The 18,351-nt window shown below is 34.0% G+C and overlaps 1 protein-coding gene across 2 annotated transcripts; it reads left to right on the forward strand.

The window, feature by feature from the left end:
- The first annotated feature begins 10,526 nt into the window (after window positions 1-10,526).
- LOC120211253 (lysM domain-containing GPI-anchored protein 2-like) lies at window positions 10,527-18,351 on the forward strand. Of its 2 annotated transcripts, XR_005524588.1 has the most exons (3): window positions 10,527-10,574; window positions 17,453-17,550; window positions 18,084-18,323. XR_005524588.1 is itself a non-coding variant. In XM_039209841.1 (2 exons), exons 1-2 carry the CDS (start codon window positions 17,717-17,719, stop codon window positions 18,331-18,333), a joined length of 345 nt encoding a protein of 114 aa, XP_039065772.1. In that variant the 5' UTR covers window positions 17,702-17,716; the 3' UTR covers window positions 18,334-18,351. The 2 variants fall into 2 exon arrangements, 1 of the variants encoding a protein (XP_039065772.1); XM_039209841.1 differs by lacking the exons at window positions 10,527-10,574; window positions 17,453-17,550 and adding an exon at window positions 17,702-17,811 and having other exon boundaries at window positions 18,084-18,351.

Below are 18,351 nucleotides of genomic sequence, written 5' to 3' on the forward strand. Positions count from 1 at the left end.
CCTCTTATCGTACATTGATTTATTCTTACTTTGAAACCCTTTGATAGGTTCTATCTTCTTGGTATATGTTCACTGTCACTATATGTTGTCAATACTCTATTATTATTAAGCAAGTGTTGTTGATGTTTATCGTTCTCGATCGCCTGTGGTGCTTATTTTTAATTATTTAGTTAGTTTTTAATCATTATTTGATTGTATTTTTTATAGAATGAATAAAGTAAGTTTCTTAAAAAGAGTAAGTTTCACCGTTAACATCTAGTTAGTCTAGTGAGATAATACATTAGATTTTTTTCAATAAGGTTAGGGGTTCGATGATTGTGTATGGAGCAAATTAGGTTAGGGTCACCCACATAATGGGTTTCTGCAAAATCTAATTTTGATTAATCAGTCAATAGATCTGATTTCAGTGATCAATTTAAAAAAGTAAGCTACACCAAATATGTAAGGTATGACTCATAAATATACCAGTAAAGAGGACAGGGGATGGAGCGGAATGAGCGAAGCACATTGAATAAAATTTCTAGCGCCGCCTAGGCACCGATGACGTAAGCATATTGCTGAACCTCGTTAAAATTCTTGTGTTCTTTCGTTTACTTTGCCCGATTCTTCAACAAAATATTACTAAACTTTAGAGGGTGTTTGGTTCAAGGATTATGGGATTCTCATGGGATGAGAATCCCACATTCCCATGTTTGGTTGGCCGGGAATCTCATTCCCGGTAATGTTTTATTACCAATAGTAGATTTTTTGAGGTATATTACCGGGAATGTCATTACCTCCCTTCCCTTAGGTATTGTAACATTACCGGCGTTTTGGACTAAAATGCCTTTAAATTATTATTTTTTTCTCAAAAATATCATTCTTTTGTCATTGAATAATAAAAATTCTACGAAGGTTAAATTATAAATTTATCCTTAAATTATTTTAGATTTACAAAAAAAGTCTATAATTAAAATTTTATATGAAGTTCAGGGGTTAAAATATTTTTACCCTTTCATTAAACCTTTTTTATATTTTTAATTTTGTAAAAAAAATTATATAAATATTTTACAATTTGTAATATAAATATTTTACAATTTGTAATATTATATAAATATATAATAAGGACAATTTGGTCAAATATACATTCCAATAATCTTTTATTCCTTTAATCAAACACGGTAATCTTACATTCTTGCTAAGCCAACCAAACACAAAATACAACATTCCCAGTAATCATATTCTCTGATAATCTTTTATTCCCACTGGTAATCTTACATTCCGTGAATCAAAAGCACCCTTAGGGTTTGTTTTAATTTTACTATTGAATTTTGAAGAATTTTTTTTTTCGATTTTAGCATTCAAGTATTGTTTTGATTTCAATTATAACACTAGAATGCTAACCCACTAACAATAAGATGACATGGTAGTTTGATCCTAACGTGTACTGAAGTGGAAGCAAAAAGATATATGTATTTTTTAAAATTTTACCTCGTTATCTTGATCAAAATTAAGGGTTTTCACACATTTTTAGTCACATTTGAAAATTACCGCTTTTTGGTATCTTTTACGGTCTTCCTAGATATTAATAAATCCGTTTCATGTCTCCTGTCATTTTTATTATTTAATTTTTTAAATCTTTAAAACTCAAAAAAATTTATTATTTTGGGGGTTTGAGGGCTTTCTCAGATTTGAAGAGTTTCGAGTGTTTGTTCGAAAATTCATATAGTGGGAAATATTTTCTTTAGAAGACTAACAACATATATTGAAACTAGATTCACTAGACAATCATTAAGGGAGATCAAAACATTAGAACGTTGAATATTTAGATAGATTTTTATTAATTTCGAGTGGATTTCATGAAAAATTAATCTGGAGTGATAAAAAATGAACGAGATATGAACATTTTAGTATCGATTTTGTTGCGAATGCCAATCAATGATGGGCAACGATTAACTGGCAACGACGGCCAGAGTAATTTCATGGATCAAAATGATATATGAACTAAAGTTCGATGTCAAAATGAAATATTTTAAAGTTTAGTGACAAAATTGATACACAAACTAAAGTTTGCAACGAATAAGACGATCCCACCATCGTGTGGTTAACAATTTAATGATTTAGTGGTATAATTGAAGTCAAAACGAAAGTTTAATGCTAAAATTAGACATTTTTAAAATCCAATGGCAAAACGCATATAAGCCTTACACTTAACTGATATTTGATTTAATTTACCCTTTAGAAAATTGAGTATCATCAAATTTATATCGAATAACTTTTTCCAATTGTTAAATCTGTTAATTTTCCCCTTACTGTAAATTAAGAGTGTTAAAAATTATTCAACCTATAATACTTGATTATCCAACTCTTTATTTTTCTATTTTAAATTAAATTATTATTATTATTATTATTATTATAAAACTCTTGTTCAAATGTATTCTCAAATTATTTCATTTAAATATTTACAATTTTATATTTAATTTATGTAATTTGAATTTTTAAATTTCAAAGTCAATTTATTTATGAATTTTTCAAAAATCAAATAATTAATGGTAAACTATTTTTGATATTTTTTTATAAATCTGGTATGAATATAATGTAGTATATGTTTAAAAACCCTGACTCTTTGATAATGAGTACTTTTATTGCTCAAACTTAAAAGCTCAAAAGATAACAACAAATATCTTAATCACTAAAATCATTTCATTCGTGCGATTGTTTTGATAGTTAAATAATTGAATGTTTCACACTTTGAATATTAGAATATTAGATAATAGGGTAAATTATATATTTTAGTATCTAAACTATTAATTTTAGTCAATTTTAGTACTTAAACTTTTAATTTTTTTTAAATCATACCTAATGTTTAGTTTTTATTTCATTTTAGTATCACGCCGTTAAAAACTTAACGATACTATATTTTTATTGGTAAATTACATTATTCATCACTCAACTATCTTCTCACTCCTATTTTGATAGTAAAGTTTAAAAATTTTCACTTTAATTACTCAATTTTCAAATTGCTCATATTTTAATCATTCTAATTTATTTTATTAATAATTTTTGTAACATGACATTTTTATTATTATTTTACTTATATATAATTAAAAAATTTGAAAGTTAGAGTGATTAAATTAGGAATAATTTGAAAGTCAAGTAATTAAATTTAAAAAAATTTAAACTTTAGTGACCGAAACAGGAGTGAGAAGATAGTTGAGTGATGAATGATGTAATTTAGTCATAAAAATATGCCTCGTGCAAATCACTCATTAAGTTTTTAACAGCAAAATACTAAAACGAAAAAAAACTAAATATTATATATAGTTTTGAAAAAATTAAAAGTTTAGATATTAAAACAGACCAGAACTAAAAGTTTAAGTACTAAATGAATAATTTATCCTAGATAATAAACACCATTACGAGTAATTCAATATCATTTTTTTGTTGGAATCATCTTACCTCAATGATTAAAGGAATCGTTATTGTTCCTAAAGGTTACGGATTTGAACATCAGGGGTTGCACCAGGGTGATTGAAAATTCATTATCAAATGGTTAAGAGTATTTAAAATATATAGTAGTTTATAATTCACATTATTCTAATAAAAAATATATCAATTTTCTTAAATTTCACGAGGTATGATTTTATAAATAATAATAATAATAATAAACAGAATCCTCTCAAAATTCCAAAAAGAAAATGAGGGATAAGACAGGGGAAAAAGCATTTCAATCAAACTTCCATATTGTTGATTGTGATAGGTACGCATTAATTATTGCTCTCCTCTTTCCTTCACTGTGCATTAGCGGCCTTTCAATTGAGCTTTTTATCTTAATCACACAATCATCGTAATTTTTATAGTAGGATAGTCTTAATATAAAGTTAATTAAATGTGTTATCGATTTTGTTATTATTTTTAAATATTTTTGATAAAAAAATTATTTAAAATATTATTATTTTTATTTAAAATATTAATTTTTTTTAACATTTTCAATAAAGTGCTCAATAATAATAAAATCATTAGAAAAAGTAATGTTTTATGTAGCGTTTTACCGGATATGTTAACAAAACCAGTAAAGCGTCTAATAATAACAAAATCACTAGAAATAATAATGTTTTAGGTAATTTTTTTACCGAAAATGTTAAAAAAATAATAACAAAACCTATAACGAATTTCTTTAACCGTATATTAAGACTGCTGCACGTGATAATGATTTCCCTCAAAACCATTTATTCTTTGTGCCAACTAAATTATTCAAGAATCTTTTTCAGAATTTTTAAATTTCACTAATGATTTTTTTTTTTGAGTTCATCCTTTTATCCGATAAATTTTTTTATTTTAAAATTTTTATTGTAAAAGAAATGATAAGTGTAAAATTTAAAATTTTTATTTATCAAATATTATATTTTAAAAATGATTATATAAATATAAATGTAATTGGTCTTTTAATGATGTAATGTCTTATAAGTAAATTTTGTGAGAGCAAAGGAAATTTGCAAATGTATCATTGGAGTCCAGTCCAATAAGGATGGATTGAGGGATGTTTGAAGAATGATCATATCTTCTGAAGAATATATATTTTACAGTTTTATACTCTTAAATTTATAGTATAATATTTTAAAAGAGTTAATTGTATCATATGTCCCAAAATACGATCCTTATTTTAAATTGATTTTTAAAATTTTAAATATTCCAATTTCATCCATAAACTATGATTCACATTTTGAATTGGTCCTTAAACTTTTGAAGATTTCAATTTCATCCTTAAGCTATGACTCTTCTTCCAAATTGGTCCCCAAACTTTTGAATCTTCCAATTTCATCCTCAAATTCAGCCAAATATGTAATCAGTTTCAATCATAATTTAACCTAAATTTTACTTTTTTCAAATATATAATAGTATAACTTGGCCTAACGATTTATTAACAATGGTTGTGATTAATATATACGTATAATATTGGATAAAATTGAATGTTCAAAAAGTTTGGGGACCAATTTAGAATGAAAATCATAGTTTGGGGATGAAATTGAAATGTTCAAAAGTTTGAGGATTAATTTAGAATGATAGTCATAGTTTAGGGATGAAATTAGAATATTTAAAAGCTTAAGGACCATTTCAAAATAAAAAACGTAATTGAAGGACATGTGGTACAATTAACTCATTTTAGACTACGTATTCTTGATATAAAATTTTATTTCTGTTCAAGAGAATGTTTTAAATTAGTGGTCAATTAAAGATAAATTGACCATTGAGGGTGTTTGGAATTGACCCACTGCTGCCCCACCATTTCAATAATTGCTCCCTACTTTATCATTAACCCTTGGCTAAGTGAGAGGATAGTTCTCTTAATTAACCATCGTTACACGAAATCACCATGAAATATTCAAACAAAAAAGTAGGGTTTAAAAGGTTTAGCCATGTAGAAAGCCTAACAAGGCTTGATGGATTGGGGTAATTGTTTGAACCAATCTCAGTCTCATCCATTTTCTAATATACATGGGCTAAGGCATTTTCCTCTTTCTCCTTTAAATTATTCTCAACAAATTGATATGCTAGAGCCTAAACTAGGAACAAATCAGTTCCTTACGGAAAAAACTGACCAGATGTTAAAAAAAAATGAAATTATGAGCTTACCATTTACAGAAACTGGATGTCCCGGCCTGTATGAACAAAGTTATCTCGTTGTTAAAGAAATTCATGATATCCCTCAAGTCTTAAGATCGAGCATTAGCAATATTTATCATTGCCAAGCCAATTCTTTTTATGTACAGACGTCCCTTCAATGTCATATTAGAATAGTAGCAAAGACTTTCACTCTATGGTTGCCAAATAATAACTAAATTTTGAGGAAGATCCAACCTGTTGCTGGCTTCAGTTTAGTCTGAAAAGAACTCTTCCACTTCAGGTTGTTTAGGTTTGGTTAACACGCTACTGTCCACGTTAGGTACTTCCTTATACGCAACATTGTTATCTAAATAATCGATGTCGGTCCAATCTGGATCCTCCTCAATAGATTGTTGTTCTTGTTCATCACTCACTTCAACACCATTGTTCCCGTCTTTACTATTGTCATAGCCTTCAGGAGTTTGATTTTGACTAGATTTAAGACCCTTAGCCTCGCTTATGCAGCTATGTGGATTTTCATGAAACTCACCCTTACCGGGTTTCACCTCTTTTGGTTCCCCCATGAAACCAATCTGATAAGTTTGAACCTTGGAAGCAAACTCGTCCCATGCCGTGTTATTTCGGTCAAAGAACAGTTTATACAGTTTCTTGGCGTTTGGTCGAATTGTTGGTTTGTGACCAAAGTATCTCCTGCAATAGACAAATGTTGGTCGAATGTGTTATGGATGCGATTTACATGCTAAACCCAATGTAAAAGAGTTGCACACCTTCGACCGGCTAAAATTCGAGCCATGTTTCCGTTATTGTTTGCGACGAAAACATCGCTTTCATCACAATGTAGTCCAGTGCAGCCATACGACCAGAAAAGGCTGAAAATGGTGCCAACTCCTCCTTGGTGGCTATAGTCTCTTTTGAATGGAAATTTGGGAAGACAGTTGACTTCGATGGGGATAATACGGAATATGTAAGTGGCAGTGGAGTTTGGAGAGGAAATACTGGGAAGGAGCCGTTGGGATCTAGTCGGGATGGGCCAAACAGTAGGGCGCTGAAGAGGAAGAGTGGAAATTCACGGGAAAAATCATAATCAGCAGTGAAGGTCGTCCATGCCGGGCATGGAGGTGAGTGTCACGATGAACTTTCCGTCTATCAAAGGGGGTAATCATACAACAGCAAGGATCAACGATGGTGTAATGGAAGAAAGAGCGGGAATTCGTGAAAGAGTTGCTGGTATTAAGGCGGGGAAATTTATTAAAGGAAAAAATCGGGTAATAAAGGGCTCAACATAAAAAAACGGTTGAATTATAAAGCTCCTAATCGACCTCTTCTCACTGAATGGGTTCAATTGGCAACTGCTCGGATTGATAGTTTAGGTAACAATGTACCGCCCGGTATCGGGATGGGGGAGATGATGATTGGATCAACTTCGATTCCTACTAGTGAATCAGTAGCTCGGGTGGGATCGGAACCTGAGGTTCCGGATAAAATAATTTCTTGATTTTTTCGCCATGTTTGGGTGTATGTCTTGGAATAGTCAGGGTGTAGCAAGCCCTTCATATCGTCATTTTTTTTGTCAGTTTATGGTCAGTCAGAAGCCTTCTTTGATAGCGTTGGTTGAACCAAGGGTGAATGAACATCGAGCGAATGAGGTTATCCAATCTCTCGGCTCGTTCAATTCCATCCGTGTTGAGGCGCATGGTTTCAGTAGGGGTATATGGATGCTTTGGCAGGATCCGGTAAGAGTTCAAGTTGTAGGTATTGCGAATCAGTTTATACATGTGTTGGTTGAGGATGATTATCTGGGACGTGTTTTATCATTGTTGTCTATGCAAGCTCAAATGCAGCGATCCGTAAACATTTGTGGGAGCGCTTAAGTGATTTATATCCGGGATTAGATTTTTTCGCCATGTTTGGGTGTATGTTTTGGAATAGATGGCTTTAATGCAGGATTTTACCAGAAGAACTGGGAGATTATCGGACCGAATATATGTTGCTTTGTGCGTGTCTGCCTCCGTCAGGTGGTAGTGCCATTTGATATTAACCGAACTCTTCTTGTCTTGATTCCGAAAGTAGCAAGCCCGGAGAATTTTTCCCAATTCCGACCGATAAGCCTCTGCACGGTGTTGTTTAAGGCGATAATGAAGATCATTGTGAATCGAAGCTCATCACAGGAATTCATAAGCAAAAGTAGGCCAGGGACAGGAAACGAATCGAGAAGTAAAATGGTCGAAGCCCCCGGATGGCTGGATCAAGTTAAACACGGATGGTGCGAGATACCTTTCGACCGGGTTAGCCACATGCGGAGGGTTTCTTCGGGATAAAGTTACCGAATGGATTACCGGTTTTGGTAAATGGTAAGGTTCTTGGTCTTTGCTCGGTGTTAGATGCTGAATTGTGGGGTATTTATTTGGGTTTAAGCTTGGCTTGGAATTTGAACTATCGACGCATTGTTGTTGAGTCGGATAGTAAGGAGGTAGTAGCGGTTCTTCAAGGTCTTCCCCATGATGGTGTTTCGTCGATGGTTTCCATGTACAAGAGTTAGTTCGAAGGGATTGGCAGCTACGTTGTCATTTTGTTCCTAGAGAATGTAATCGTGTAGCTGATGGTTTGGCGAGGCTAGCAAGGAATAATTTACTGGATTTTCATGCGTTGATGGAGCCGCCGACGGAGGTGCTGAAGCTGCTGGAATCGGATGTACAGACTGGCTCCAGATCTTAAGGCTGGGTGTTTTTCTGCTTTAATAGCCTAGGGTCTTCTTTCATTGTTATTAAAGAAAATTAAATATTTACGGTTAAAATGTTAAAAAAATAAAAATGAATATTTAGTTTAATTTTTACCTAAAATAAAACGTTTGAGAATTAAAAACCAAAATATTTCAATATATATATATGAGTTAATATACTTATTTAATACTATATATATTGGCTGAGTGTAGATTTTGACATGCAAAATTTAAGTTAAATTTTCATAAACTCAAATCAAATCAGATATGAATAGGGATGGATATAGACTCGAATCTGACGGGTTTTGACTTGATCCGAGTTGATTAGGTTAATTTTTTTAAAAACAATTAGGGTGAAAAGTATCTGACCCGAAAAAAATATAATTTACCTTATATATTTAGGGATAATTACAATAATATCCTCTATATATTATTTTCTTTCAATTAAATCTTTATTTTTAATAAATATATTATTTTGGGTCGGATCGAGTTCAGATTTTAACTCAAAAAATCGAGTCAGGTGGAAAGGATATATTTTTTAGGTTAGGTTCAGGTCAGGTAGAATATTTAAATTTTCGAATCAGGTCGAGTCAGCCAAAAATCCAACCCATGCCTATCCCTATATATATGAATAAAGAGAATTAATTTTACCATTACAATTGTGAGACCAATTATAGCAGTGTAATACGATTAATTTCTTATTTCTCAACAGCTTGTAACTCGTCAATACGATACGACTCATTGAACTCTCCTCCCCTTGTTGATTGTCGTAATCGTCTTTCGGTTAGATCTGGAATTGGACTTCGACGTGAATGAGTTGGGTTAGAGTCGCCACCGACCACTTTAAAACGAATTTATGTGGGTCGGACACCATCTTACCTGATCTGCGTTGTACCAGAAACGTGTCGGGTTCGGGAGTCGGTTACGGTCAATGAATGATTAGCACTCTTGAACCGCTCTTTCGGTACCAATTAATTTACCGGTTGCCTTAATTAGCGAAAATTTAAATTTAAATTTAAAAATCTGATTCAAACTACTTACCTTTGATTGATTGAAATTACTCATAAAAGATAAAAATATTAAATTTAAAAAATAAATATTAAATAAATAAATAACAATAAAAAGATGTTGAGGAAAAAAATAAAAATAAAATGAAGAAAATCGTTTAATCTCAAAGAATAAAAAAACAAAAAAAATATATATAAACAACATTAAAAGAAATAAGGGAAAAAATACTAAAATAATAAATATATGTACATATCACGTAGTTCAAGATGAGATATAACTGGCAAAGAAATCCTAATACAGGTACAATGTACTACTCTATGCATAATATAATAACATAAAAAATGAGAATAGATATGTGTATTACAATTACAAATGGTAAAATAAAACCTGCAGACACTAAAATAAACGAAAAAAATAAGTTCTAAAAGGTAAGTGTAAATTAAATAGATTGTGAAATTACTCGATCAAAATAAATAAGGATAATTCGATCTAATAAGTAATCAAACATAAATGATGAAAATATAATATAGATAAAATAAAGGGCTCAAAGTATTATGAAAGTAACCCAAAACATAACCAAAATGCATTCATTCAAAACTAGAATGACTTCATACACAAATGACCCCTGCATTAATACCTGTGCACATACAAGACACCAAAATAATTTTAAAGTGCTCATTTTTTCCTCTTGGTAAAGAAAACAGAGAGGAAAAAACATTTCACCGGGAAAGGGAGGAAGGGAGGACCATCACCAGCTCTAGTCTCCGGTAGTCATTCGGTGCCAAAATAAAAGGGAAGGTTTGTCTTAACACCAGTAGCTCGGATCTGGTATTGGTTTTGCGATATATGGCCTTCAACCCCACGAAAAAGTCAAATATCGTTCAAGTTTCCACTGTTTCGATTTGGTTATTCCGCCGTTAGATCATTTCTGTTCTGAGATATGTTGCTCTCCTCGGGCTTCTCCTTCAGTTAACCGTTCGGTTTTATCGTCCGGCCACCGGAGCTACCGTCGTCGAAAATTCGAAGGTAAGCTCTCTCTCGTTTTCGAATTTTTTATTCTTTTCGAAAATCCCCTTCACCCAAATCTCTGTTTTTTTTTTGCTACGGGTTCCTTGTATTTTTCCACCCCCCTATGCTCGATTTACACTCCATATTTATAACAGAAAAAAAATGTATTTTTAGTCTCAAATCTAGAGTCCTAATAGCATTGGTCTTCTGTTGCTTGGTTGTGGATGAGTCCTAGGTGCCCACGTTACTTGTTTGTTGAACCTGAACGAAACTGTCGGTGGTGGGGAGACGTGGAGCGTGAGGGTTCCTTGGGAGTGTCTTGCGGCGCCGAGGGCGAGACGTTGCTATGGCTTGAACCGGGCTTGGGTATCCGCAGATGGGTCACGCGTTTTGGTCCCAATTGCTGGGTATCGTTTTGGGGCCTATAACGTGTAAAAAATAATGTATATAATATGTGTTTATTATATATATATATATATATATATATATATATGTAACGTATAAATGGATGAAATTGTGTATCTACAGCTGCCCCTCTTTGCTTATTATCGTGTAACAAAAATGAAGCAAAGATTAATAAACACAAATTTCATCCATATCGGATGTCCTCTGTTGTAGAGTTGAAATCCGATGTAATGACTGATCTGTTAATTTAAATCTCGGAATGTCTCCCTCATCGTGAGGTTGAGATGAATTAGAAACTTCTGAGCACGATATCTTTCGTTGTAAAGTTAAAATCGAACTCAAAGCTTTGGTGTTTCAAGAGAAACAATTTCAAAGGTTTTGTTTCAAGGGAAATTATCTCAAGAGAGAGAAAATACATTTCAAGGGAAATGTTTTCAATGTTTATGTTTCAAGAGAAACTGTCTCAAGGGAGACAAAATTTTTTTCAAGGGAAACTATCTCAAGAGAGGCAAAATTCATTTCAAGGGAAATGTTTTCAATGTTTATGTTTCAAGAGAAACTGTATCAAGGGAGACAAAATTTTCTGTTTCGAGGGAAACTATCTCAAGAGAGAAAAAATTCATTTCAAGGGAAATGTTTTCAATGTTTATGTTTTAAGAGAAATTGTTTCAAGGGAGACAAAATCTGTTTCAAGGGAAACTATCTCAAGGGAGACAAAATTTGTTTCAAGGGAAACTATCTCAAAAGAGAGAAAATTCATTTCAAGGGAAATGTTTTAAATGTTTATGTTTCAAGAGAAACTGTCTCAAGGGAGACAAAATTTTCTGTTTCGAGGGAAACTATCTCAAGCGAGATAAAATCTTGTTTTAAAAAACAATCTTGAGGGAAATAAATCTTCTTTCAAGTAAAACAGTCTCAAGTGAGACAAGGTCTGTTTTAAGAATGATAATCTCAAGGGAAATAAATCTTCTTTTAAGTAAAACAGTCTCAAGTGAGACAAATCATCTGCATTAAATGAGACTGTCTCAAGCGAGACACAATTTATATCGGAAATGTTGAATCTGAAGATGATTGTTCCCTCTTGATGATGATGCCTTGTTGTCTTTTAATCTCATCTTCTCCTAAAAGATCTGTAAAATATATATGGATGCAACTATCATGATGATGGATGTTTGATGTATGCCAAGATGAAATTTATTTGTTGTTTTATCGAATTTGTCCTCAAAAGAGGAAAAATCAAGATCTTTATTGCACATGATGATGAATGCAAAGATGCAAATTTCATGTGTAATGTATGCATGTGTTGATGCATATGGTTTGGAAAGAAATCTCAATCTCTGGTTGTCAGTCTAGATGACTCTCGACCTTGGAATCTTGAACTTCTTATTCTTGATCTTGGATTTTTCAACATGCTTAAATCTGATGTTGATCTGTGAAGGGAATAATTGCGTGAGCATTCTTTATTCTATCTCTGACTCAGTTTGTTTTCATTTCCACTAGGGTGTACTCTTGAAGACCTCGACCTAAGACAATTTATTTTCCTTGCTCCAACAAATTTTTCCCCAAAAATTTGGCTTCCCCTGCCCCAGTTTCAATCTTGAGTTTCGGAGAGATATTCGTTGATTTCCAAGACATGCTTCCCGAGAACTCATCTTGTTTGAAAATGCTTTTTCCTTTGAATTTTCAAAATTTTGAAAAATATCAGAAGGAGTTTTTAAAAACTATTGCCTCCTTTTAGGTTTCACAATTGAATCAAATCATAAAACCAAAGTTCATTGGATATCCAAAGAATCAAATACTCTTTTAATCTTTGATAGCTTCAAACGTTTGACAAATATTAAGATCAAAAAGTTGGTTTAGAGGTGGGTTATTCAGGTTTGTTTCATCGATTCGGTCATTGGGAAGATCATGTCACTTGATTTGATATTTTGATCGGAGGCGAACAAAATGACACAACAAGCATAATCAATGGCTAGACCTTTCAAAATATTTCTGTTTCAGTTCTCTGAAATCTTCCATTTGTTCAAGTTTTGTAAGCTCCTCTAACAAAGGTAGTGCATAAATATCGATCTAAAAATGAGATTCTAGAGTACTCGTGTGATGTTGACTATAACAGATGTTCCTTAAATCCCTTAGTCCATTATTACCTAAAATTTCTTGTTTAGATAAATTTGATTTAATTTGCCATTATCTGGCTAGCCAAATCCATAAAGCCAGGGCATTTAACTAATTGCTTTAGAGGGAAAGCTTAATATTATAATCACTTTTATCAGGTTAACTGAAGGGTTCATCTTATCACAAAGTCTTCAGCTTGACAATAGCAGTGGAGCAAACACCGAGTTGCCAAGTGTCCGAGCAATGTCATGGTTTGAACGCAATCTATTCATAAAGCCAGGGCTTTCGAGTTTCCTCTATAAGCAATTGCCTTAGCGGAATAGCTTAGTTTTTACGGATTTAATTTCTTAAGATTGTCAAGAAGAACCTGTTATAGTCTAGGTGTTGTTGAAAGTCAAAAATTTCCTCTTTAGAATTCAATTTTCAAGAAACTGACCTAAACTAGACTCACTTACTAGACTATTCCATCTGTGAAGATTACTATCATCACTGAACGTCATAAACAAAGGTATAAACCAATTAGTTTTGCAATCTCATGTCCCATTCTGTTCGCTCTTAATACGTGTCTGAATGTCAAACCTTGGATGGACTCTTCATGATAATAGAAAACTTAGCTCGGTAAGAGAAAAAATGTAGTCTAATGTATCTTTTTAAATTAGGACCAAGGGGTCTTTGTTTTGCAGGGTTCAATCTTGTCATTTATCAAAGATTTACAACCTCAATTATTAAACAGATTTTAATTAAGGTGATATTCAAGGAATTCAAGATTAAAATTTGCTCATTTCCTAAGAAGGCATTTTATTTAAAATGTTTAAATGTCAAGTGACTTAAAAACGTTCACGCATAAGAAGTATGAAAGAAAAACAAGTTCAAACAAGATGATATGCTTGAAAGTGCACGAAAATTCTTGATGGATGCCTCATTCGACTCTCGATCGGAATGCCCCATTACATATTGAAAGTCCATGCCCCTGAATCGATCAAATCTTGGACCTTACGTTTTAATGCCCCACAGTTCTCAGTGGTGTGCCCTGAGCTCCCAATATAATAGCTGCATACGGCGTTAATATCATGGCCTTCAGGATATGGGGCCTCCCTAGGTTTGGATTAAACCGGAGTCACAAGATTTTTCTCAACTAGCGTTGGGAGTAGCTCCTCATATGTCATTGGGATAGGACCGATGCGAATCTTTTCTTTCCTCGGTTCTCTCTGAGTTTGTTTAGAAGTACCGGATGGTACAACAGCTGTGGAGATCGTAACACCTTTGTTGGCGTTGTAGGTGTTGACTTTGTTGATCTCCCTTTCTTTATTCTTCATGGGAGGCTTATCACTGGAGTCACTTCCCACAATTTTTCCTTGTTTTATAGCTAGCTCGATCATCCCACCAGCCATAACTAGATCTGAGAAAGTTCCCGATGTAATTGCCACCAGGTGTCCGAAGTAAGGTGCCTTCAGGGTCTATAAAAACAGCTTTTTAGTTTCCTTTTCATCCAATGGTGGATGAACTTGCACAGACAGATCCCTCCAACGCTGTGTGTATTGTCGGAAACTCTCGTTGTGCTTCTTCTCCAGGCCTTGTAGCATAACCCTGTCTGGTCTCATATCGTTAATATGCTTATATTGTTCCAGAAATGACTTGGCTAAATCCTTCCAAGTCTTGATATGGGTTCGGCTGAGCTAGTTTTACCACCGGATGGCTGAGCCAGACAGACTCTCCTGGAAGCAGTGAATCAGGAGCTGATCGTTTCCTCCATATCCCGTCATCTTTTGGCAGAACATGGTGATGTGTACGGATGGATCGTTGTTCCCGTCAAACTTCTCGAATTCCAGTGACTTGAATTTTGGAGGAAGAACCAAGTTTGGGCCTAGACTAAGCTCCGCGGCATCGACTCCAGGGTAGTCATGGTCCCCTTTGACTACCTTCGTTTGCTCCTCCAACTGCTTGATTTTCTCCTCCATCTTCTTTGATTTGTCCTCTTTTTCCGAATTTGGTATATGGTAATAACCTGAATTGTTCTCAGGGTTAAATACAGAGGACGAGGGCTTCGCTTTTGCAGCATATGAGTCCCCTCGAAGTTCTGGTAAGTTTTCATGTGAGACAACCACTTGCGGGGTAGGTGGTATAGTTACCCCTTCTGGTGAACTTGCCCCAAGCGTACTGATTTATTGTAGGATAACTAACTTGGCAACGATCTGATCAACCAAAGATTCTTGGTTCTTCATAATTGTATTCAGAGTACTCAAACTACTCTGGTTTATCTTATCTTCAAACTCCTTCTGTAATTTTGCCATGTTCTCCTCGATCTGAGCAATCCTGACTTCCATTTTTTTCTTTTTCAAGCAGGTGTTATGTGGATGGGGTGTGTCCAACGCTTGAGGTAGAATGTCCAGTGTTTATTCCTGTTATTGAAACATTCTTCAGTTAGTTAATGTGGATGAAATGAAAAAAACGGAAAAGAATATGAAAATAATATGGAATATGTAAGAATGCATGATGCATGAAATGTTCGAGGCATTAATCCAAAAAATGTGTTTGTTATTATGAATAATCTTTTTTGGGGACAAAAGTGTTTTATCTTTTAAGAGACAAAAAATATCGTGACAACTTTTGACATGTTGACTAGTCTTCTCCCTTCGTCTGTCACCGGTTGAATAACATGTCGAACCGCTCCGGCTTTTCTGGATGAACCGTGCAAATGTTGAGTTACTTTTTGTACTGGACTGAATCTCTGGCATTTATATTTTGTTGAACATGTTCCCAACGAATACATCATTGGAGCCCTCAATTGATAGGAACTATGTGAAGTTCATTTGTCTGTTTCTTGAATTCATCAGCAAGGGTCTCCAATTTCAGCTATCGTTTTGCCATTGTTGTGTTTGAAGGGACTCACTTCATCTTGCCCCTGCAACCTCTGCCAGTCAATTCTTCAAAGATAGACTTTCATTGTGCTTGATGTAGACCTAGTTCATTTTGAGTCCTTTATAATGCAGTAGAGTGATACACTCTTCAATTGTGGGCACCACGTCTTCTAGATTGAATGCGACACATAGTCGCCTTGTAGACTGTCCTCTGTATTTTCATCTCTTATATTACAACCCCTTTATCCATTAATGTAGATTATTCATGTTTTAACAAACACGTTTTTGGTGGATCAACACCTCTTTTAAATGAAAACAAAATAAAAGAGAACAAAAGTAAAATAGAGTTAGTGAGATAAATCAAAATAATAATAAAAACAAAAAATCCTACCCCACATGATATCTACCCCATATGCTTTAATTCTTACCCGGACATGATCTCTATCCCGCATGCTAATTCCACACAAATCCTAACCGCATATTTGTCTAGTTCGCATGCTTGGAACAAAAAGTAAAGTAGGAAATAACTCAAGATGGCCTAGGGTTTGGAATGAGGATTTGGGATGGGCTCTGACTTCTGTAGTCTCCTGGTTTAGGTTCTAAAAAGGTACTCGAGTTCTCCTTGCCGGTGCCCCCTTAGTCTTGCCAGACCCTTAATCCTAAGCCAATCACAAGCTTATGTGGACTAAGTTAAACTCGAGAGGATACATTTCCTTATGCCCATACGGAGAATAAATTCACACGAAGACATAAGGTATATGAATCCCGAAGGTTACTTGCTAGGCCCATATGGTGAATAAATTCACACGAAGGCGTCGCTTTCGCCCCCACTTAAAAAGGTTCGGAGCTAGGGTATAGAGCCAGGGATGGGAACTTTTTCAAAAATCTGAAATCATTGAAAAAACGTCAGTAAAACTATTTACTTGAAAAAAATAATCAAAGATAAATAATTTGAATCGAATAAATAAATTAAAATTTAAACTTGTAATTTTCGCTAAAAAAGACAACCGAAAATTAATTTCGGCCTGACTTACTTACCTGTCCCCAACAGAGTCGCCAAGCTGTCGTAACCGTCTTTCGATTGGGCCCGGAATTGGGCTTTGACGTGAATGAGTTGGGTTAGAGTCGCCACCGACCACTTTAAAATGAATTTAGGTGGGTCGGACACCATCATACCTAATATGCGTTGTACCAGAAACGTGTCGGGTTCGGGAGTCGGTTACGGTCAAGGAATGATTAGCACCCTTGAAATGCCCTTTCGGTACCATTTAATTTACCGGTTGCCTTAATTAGCGAAAATTTAAATTTAAATTTAAAAATCTGATTCAAACTACTTACCTTTGATTGATTGAAATTATCCCTAAAAGATAAAAAGGTTAAATTTGAAAAATAAATATTAAATAAATAAATAACAATAAAAAGATGTTGAGGAAAAAAATAAAAATAAAATAAAGAAAATCGTTTAGTCTCAAGGAATAAAGAAAACAAATATATATATATAAACAACATTAAAAGAAATAAGGGAAAAATACTAAAATAATAAATATGTGTACATATCATGCACGTAATTCAAGACGGGATATAACTGGTAAAGAAATCCTAATACAGGTACAGTGTACTACCCTATGCACAATATATTAACATAAAAAATGAGAATAAACATGTGTATTACAATTTACAAATAGTAAAAAAATGAGAATAGACATGTGTATTACAATTTACAAATGAGTCCTAGGTGCCCACGTTAATTGTTTGTTGAACCTGAACGAAACTGCCGGTGGTGGGGAGAAGTGGAGCATGAGGGTTCCTTGGGAGTGTCTTGCGGCGCCGAGGGTGAGACGTTGCTAGGGCTTGAACCGGGCTTGGGTATCAGCAGATGGGTCACGCGTTTTGGTCCCAACTGCTAGGTGTCGTTTTGGGGCCTATAACGTGTAAAAAAAATAATGTATATAATATGTGTTTATTATAATATATATATATATATGTAACGTATAAATGGATGAAATGGAGTGTCTACACTGATAATGGCACATACGTCTTCACTGCAAATGGCTGCGTAAGATGCACCTGTGAAGCTGCCAACAACAACTGGACGTAATTATATATTTCTACACGCAGGGATTGATCGAGGAGATGGATAGGGTAGTTGTCCCTCCTAAAAATTTAAAATTATCATAAATTTTATACTTATATATTTTTATATTCGTTTCTTATAATTTTATAAATTCAAATTCGTTCCGTAAGTTCAAGTTCGTCCTCTAACATAAAATCATGTATCCGTTCTTACTCACAGCCTCATCATTTTAGGGTATTTTGTGTTTTTCCATTTGCCAATTTCAGTGACACCCGATTCTGGTTTTGGCCAGATTACACTGTGAACCATCTGGAACTAATAGGCCATCCAGGTGGGAAAGATGCCCATCTATGCAATGCGAAGGCTCCCAAGGTTTGTCCTTCGGCAATGTCACTGTGTCCGGTTGCAGTCGATCGACATGTGCCTATGCCGGCTATAACAACTCAACCATCTTCACTACCCTGGCTCAGGACCGGGATCCAACTTGTTCGAACAATGACGTCTTGAGAATCGGTCAAATTAGAACATTATTTTTATGTTGATCTTGCTTTGGTTCCATC

This window comes from Hibiscus syriacus, unplaced genomic scaffold (genome assembly GCF_006381635.1).
Source record: "Hibiscus syriacus cultivar Baekdansim isolate YM2019G1 unplaced genomic scaffold, ASM638163v2 tig00109972_pilon, whole genome shotgun sequence".
NCBI lineage: Eukaryota > Viridiplantae > Streptophyta > Magnoliopsida > Malvales > Malvaceae > Hibiscus > Hibiscus syriacus.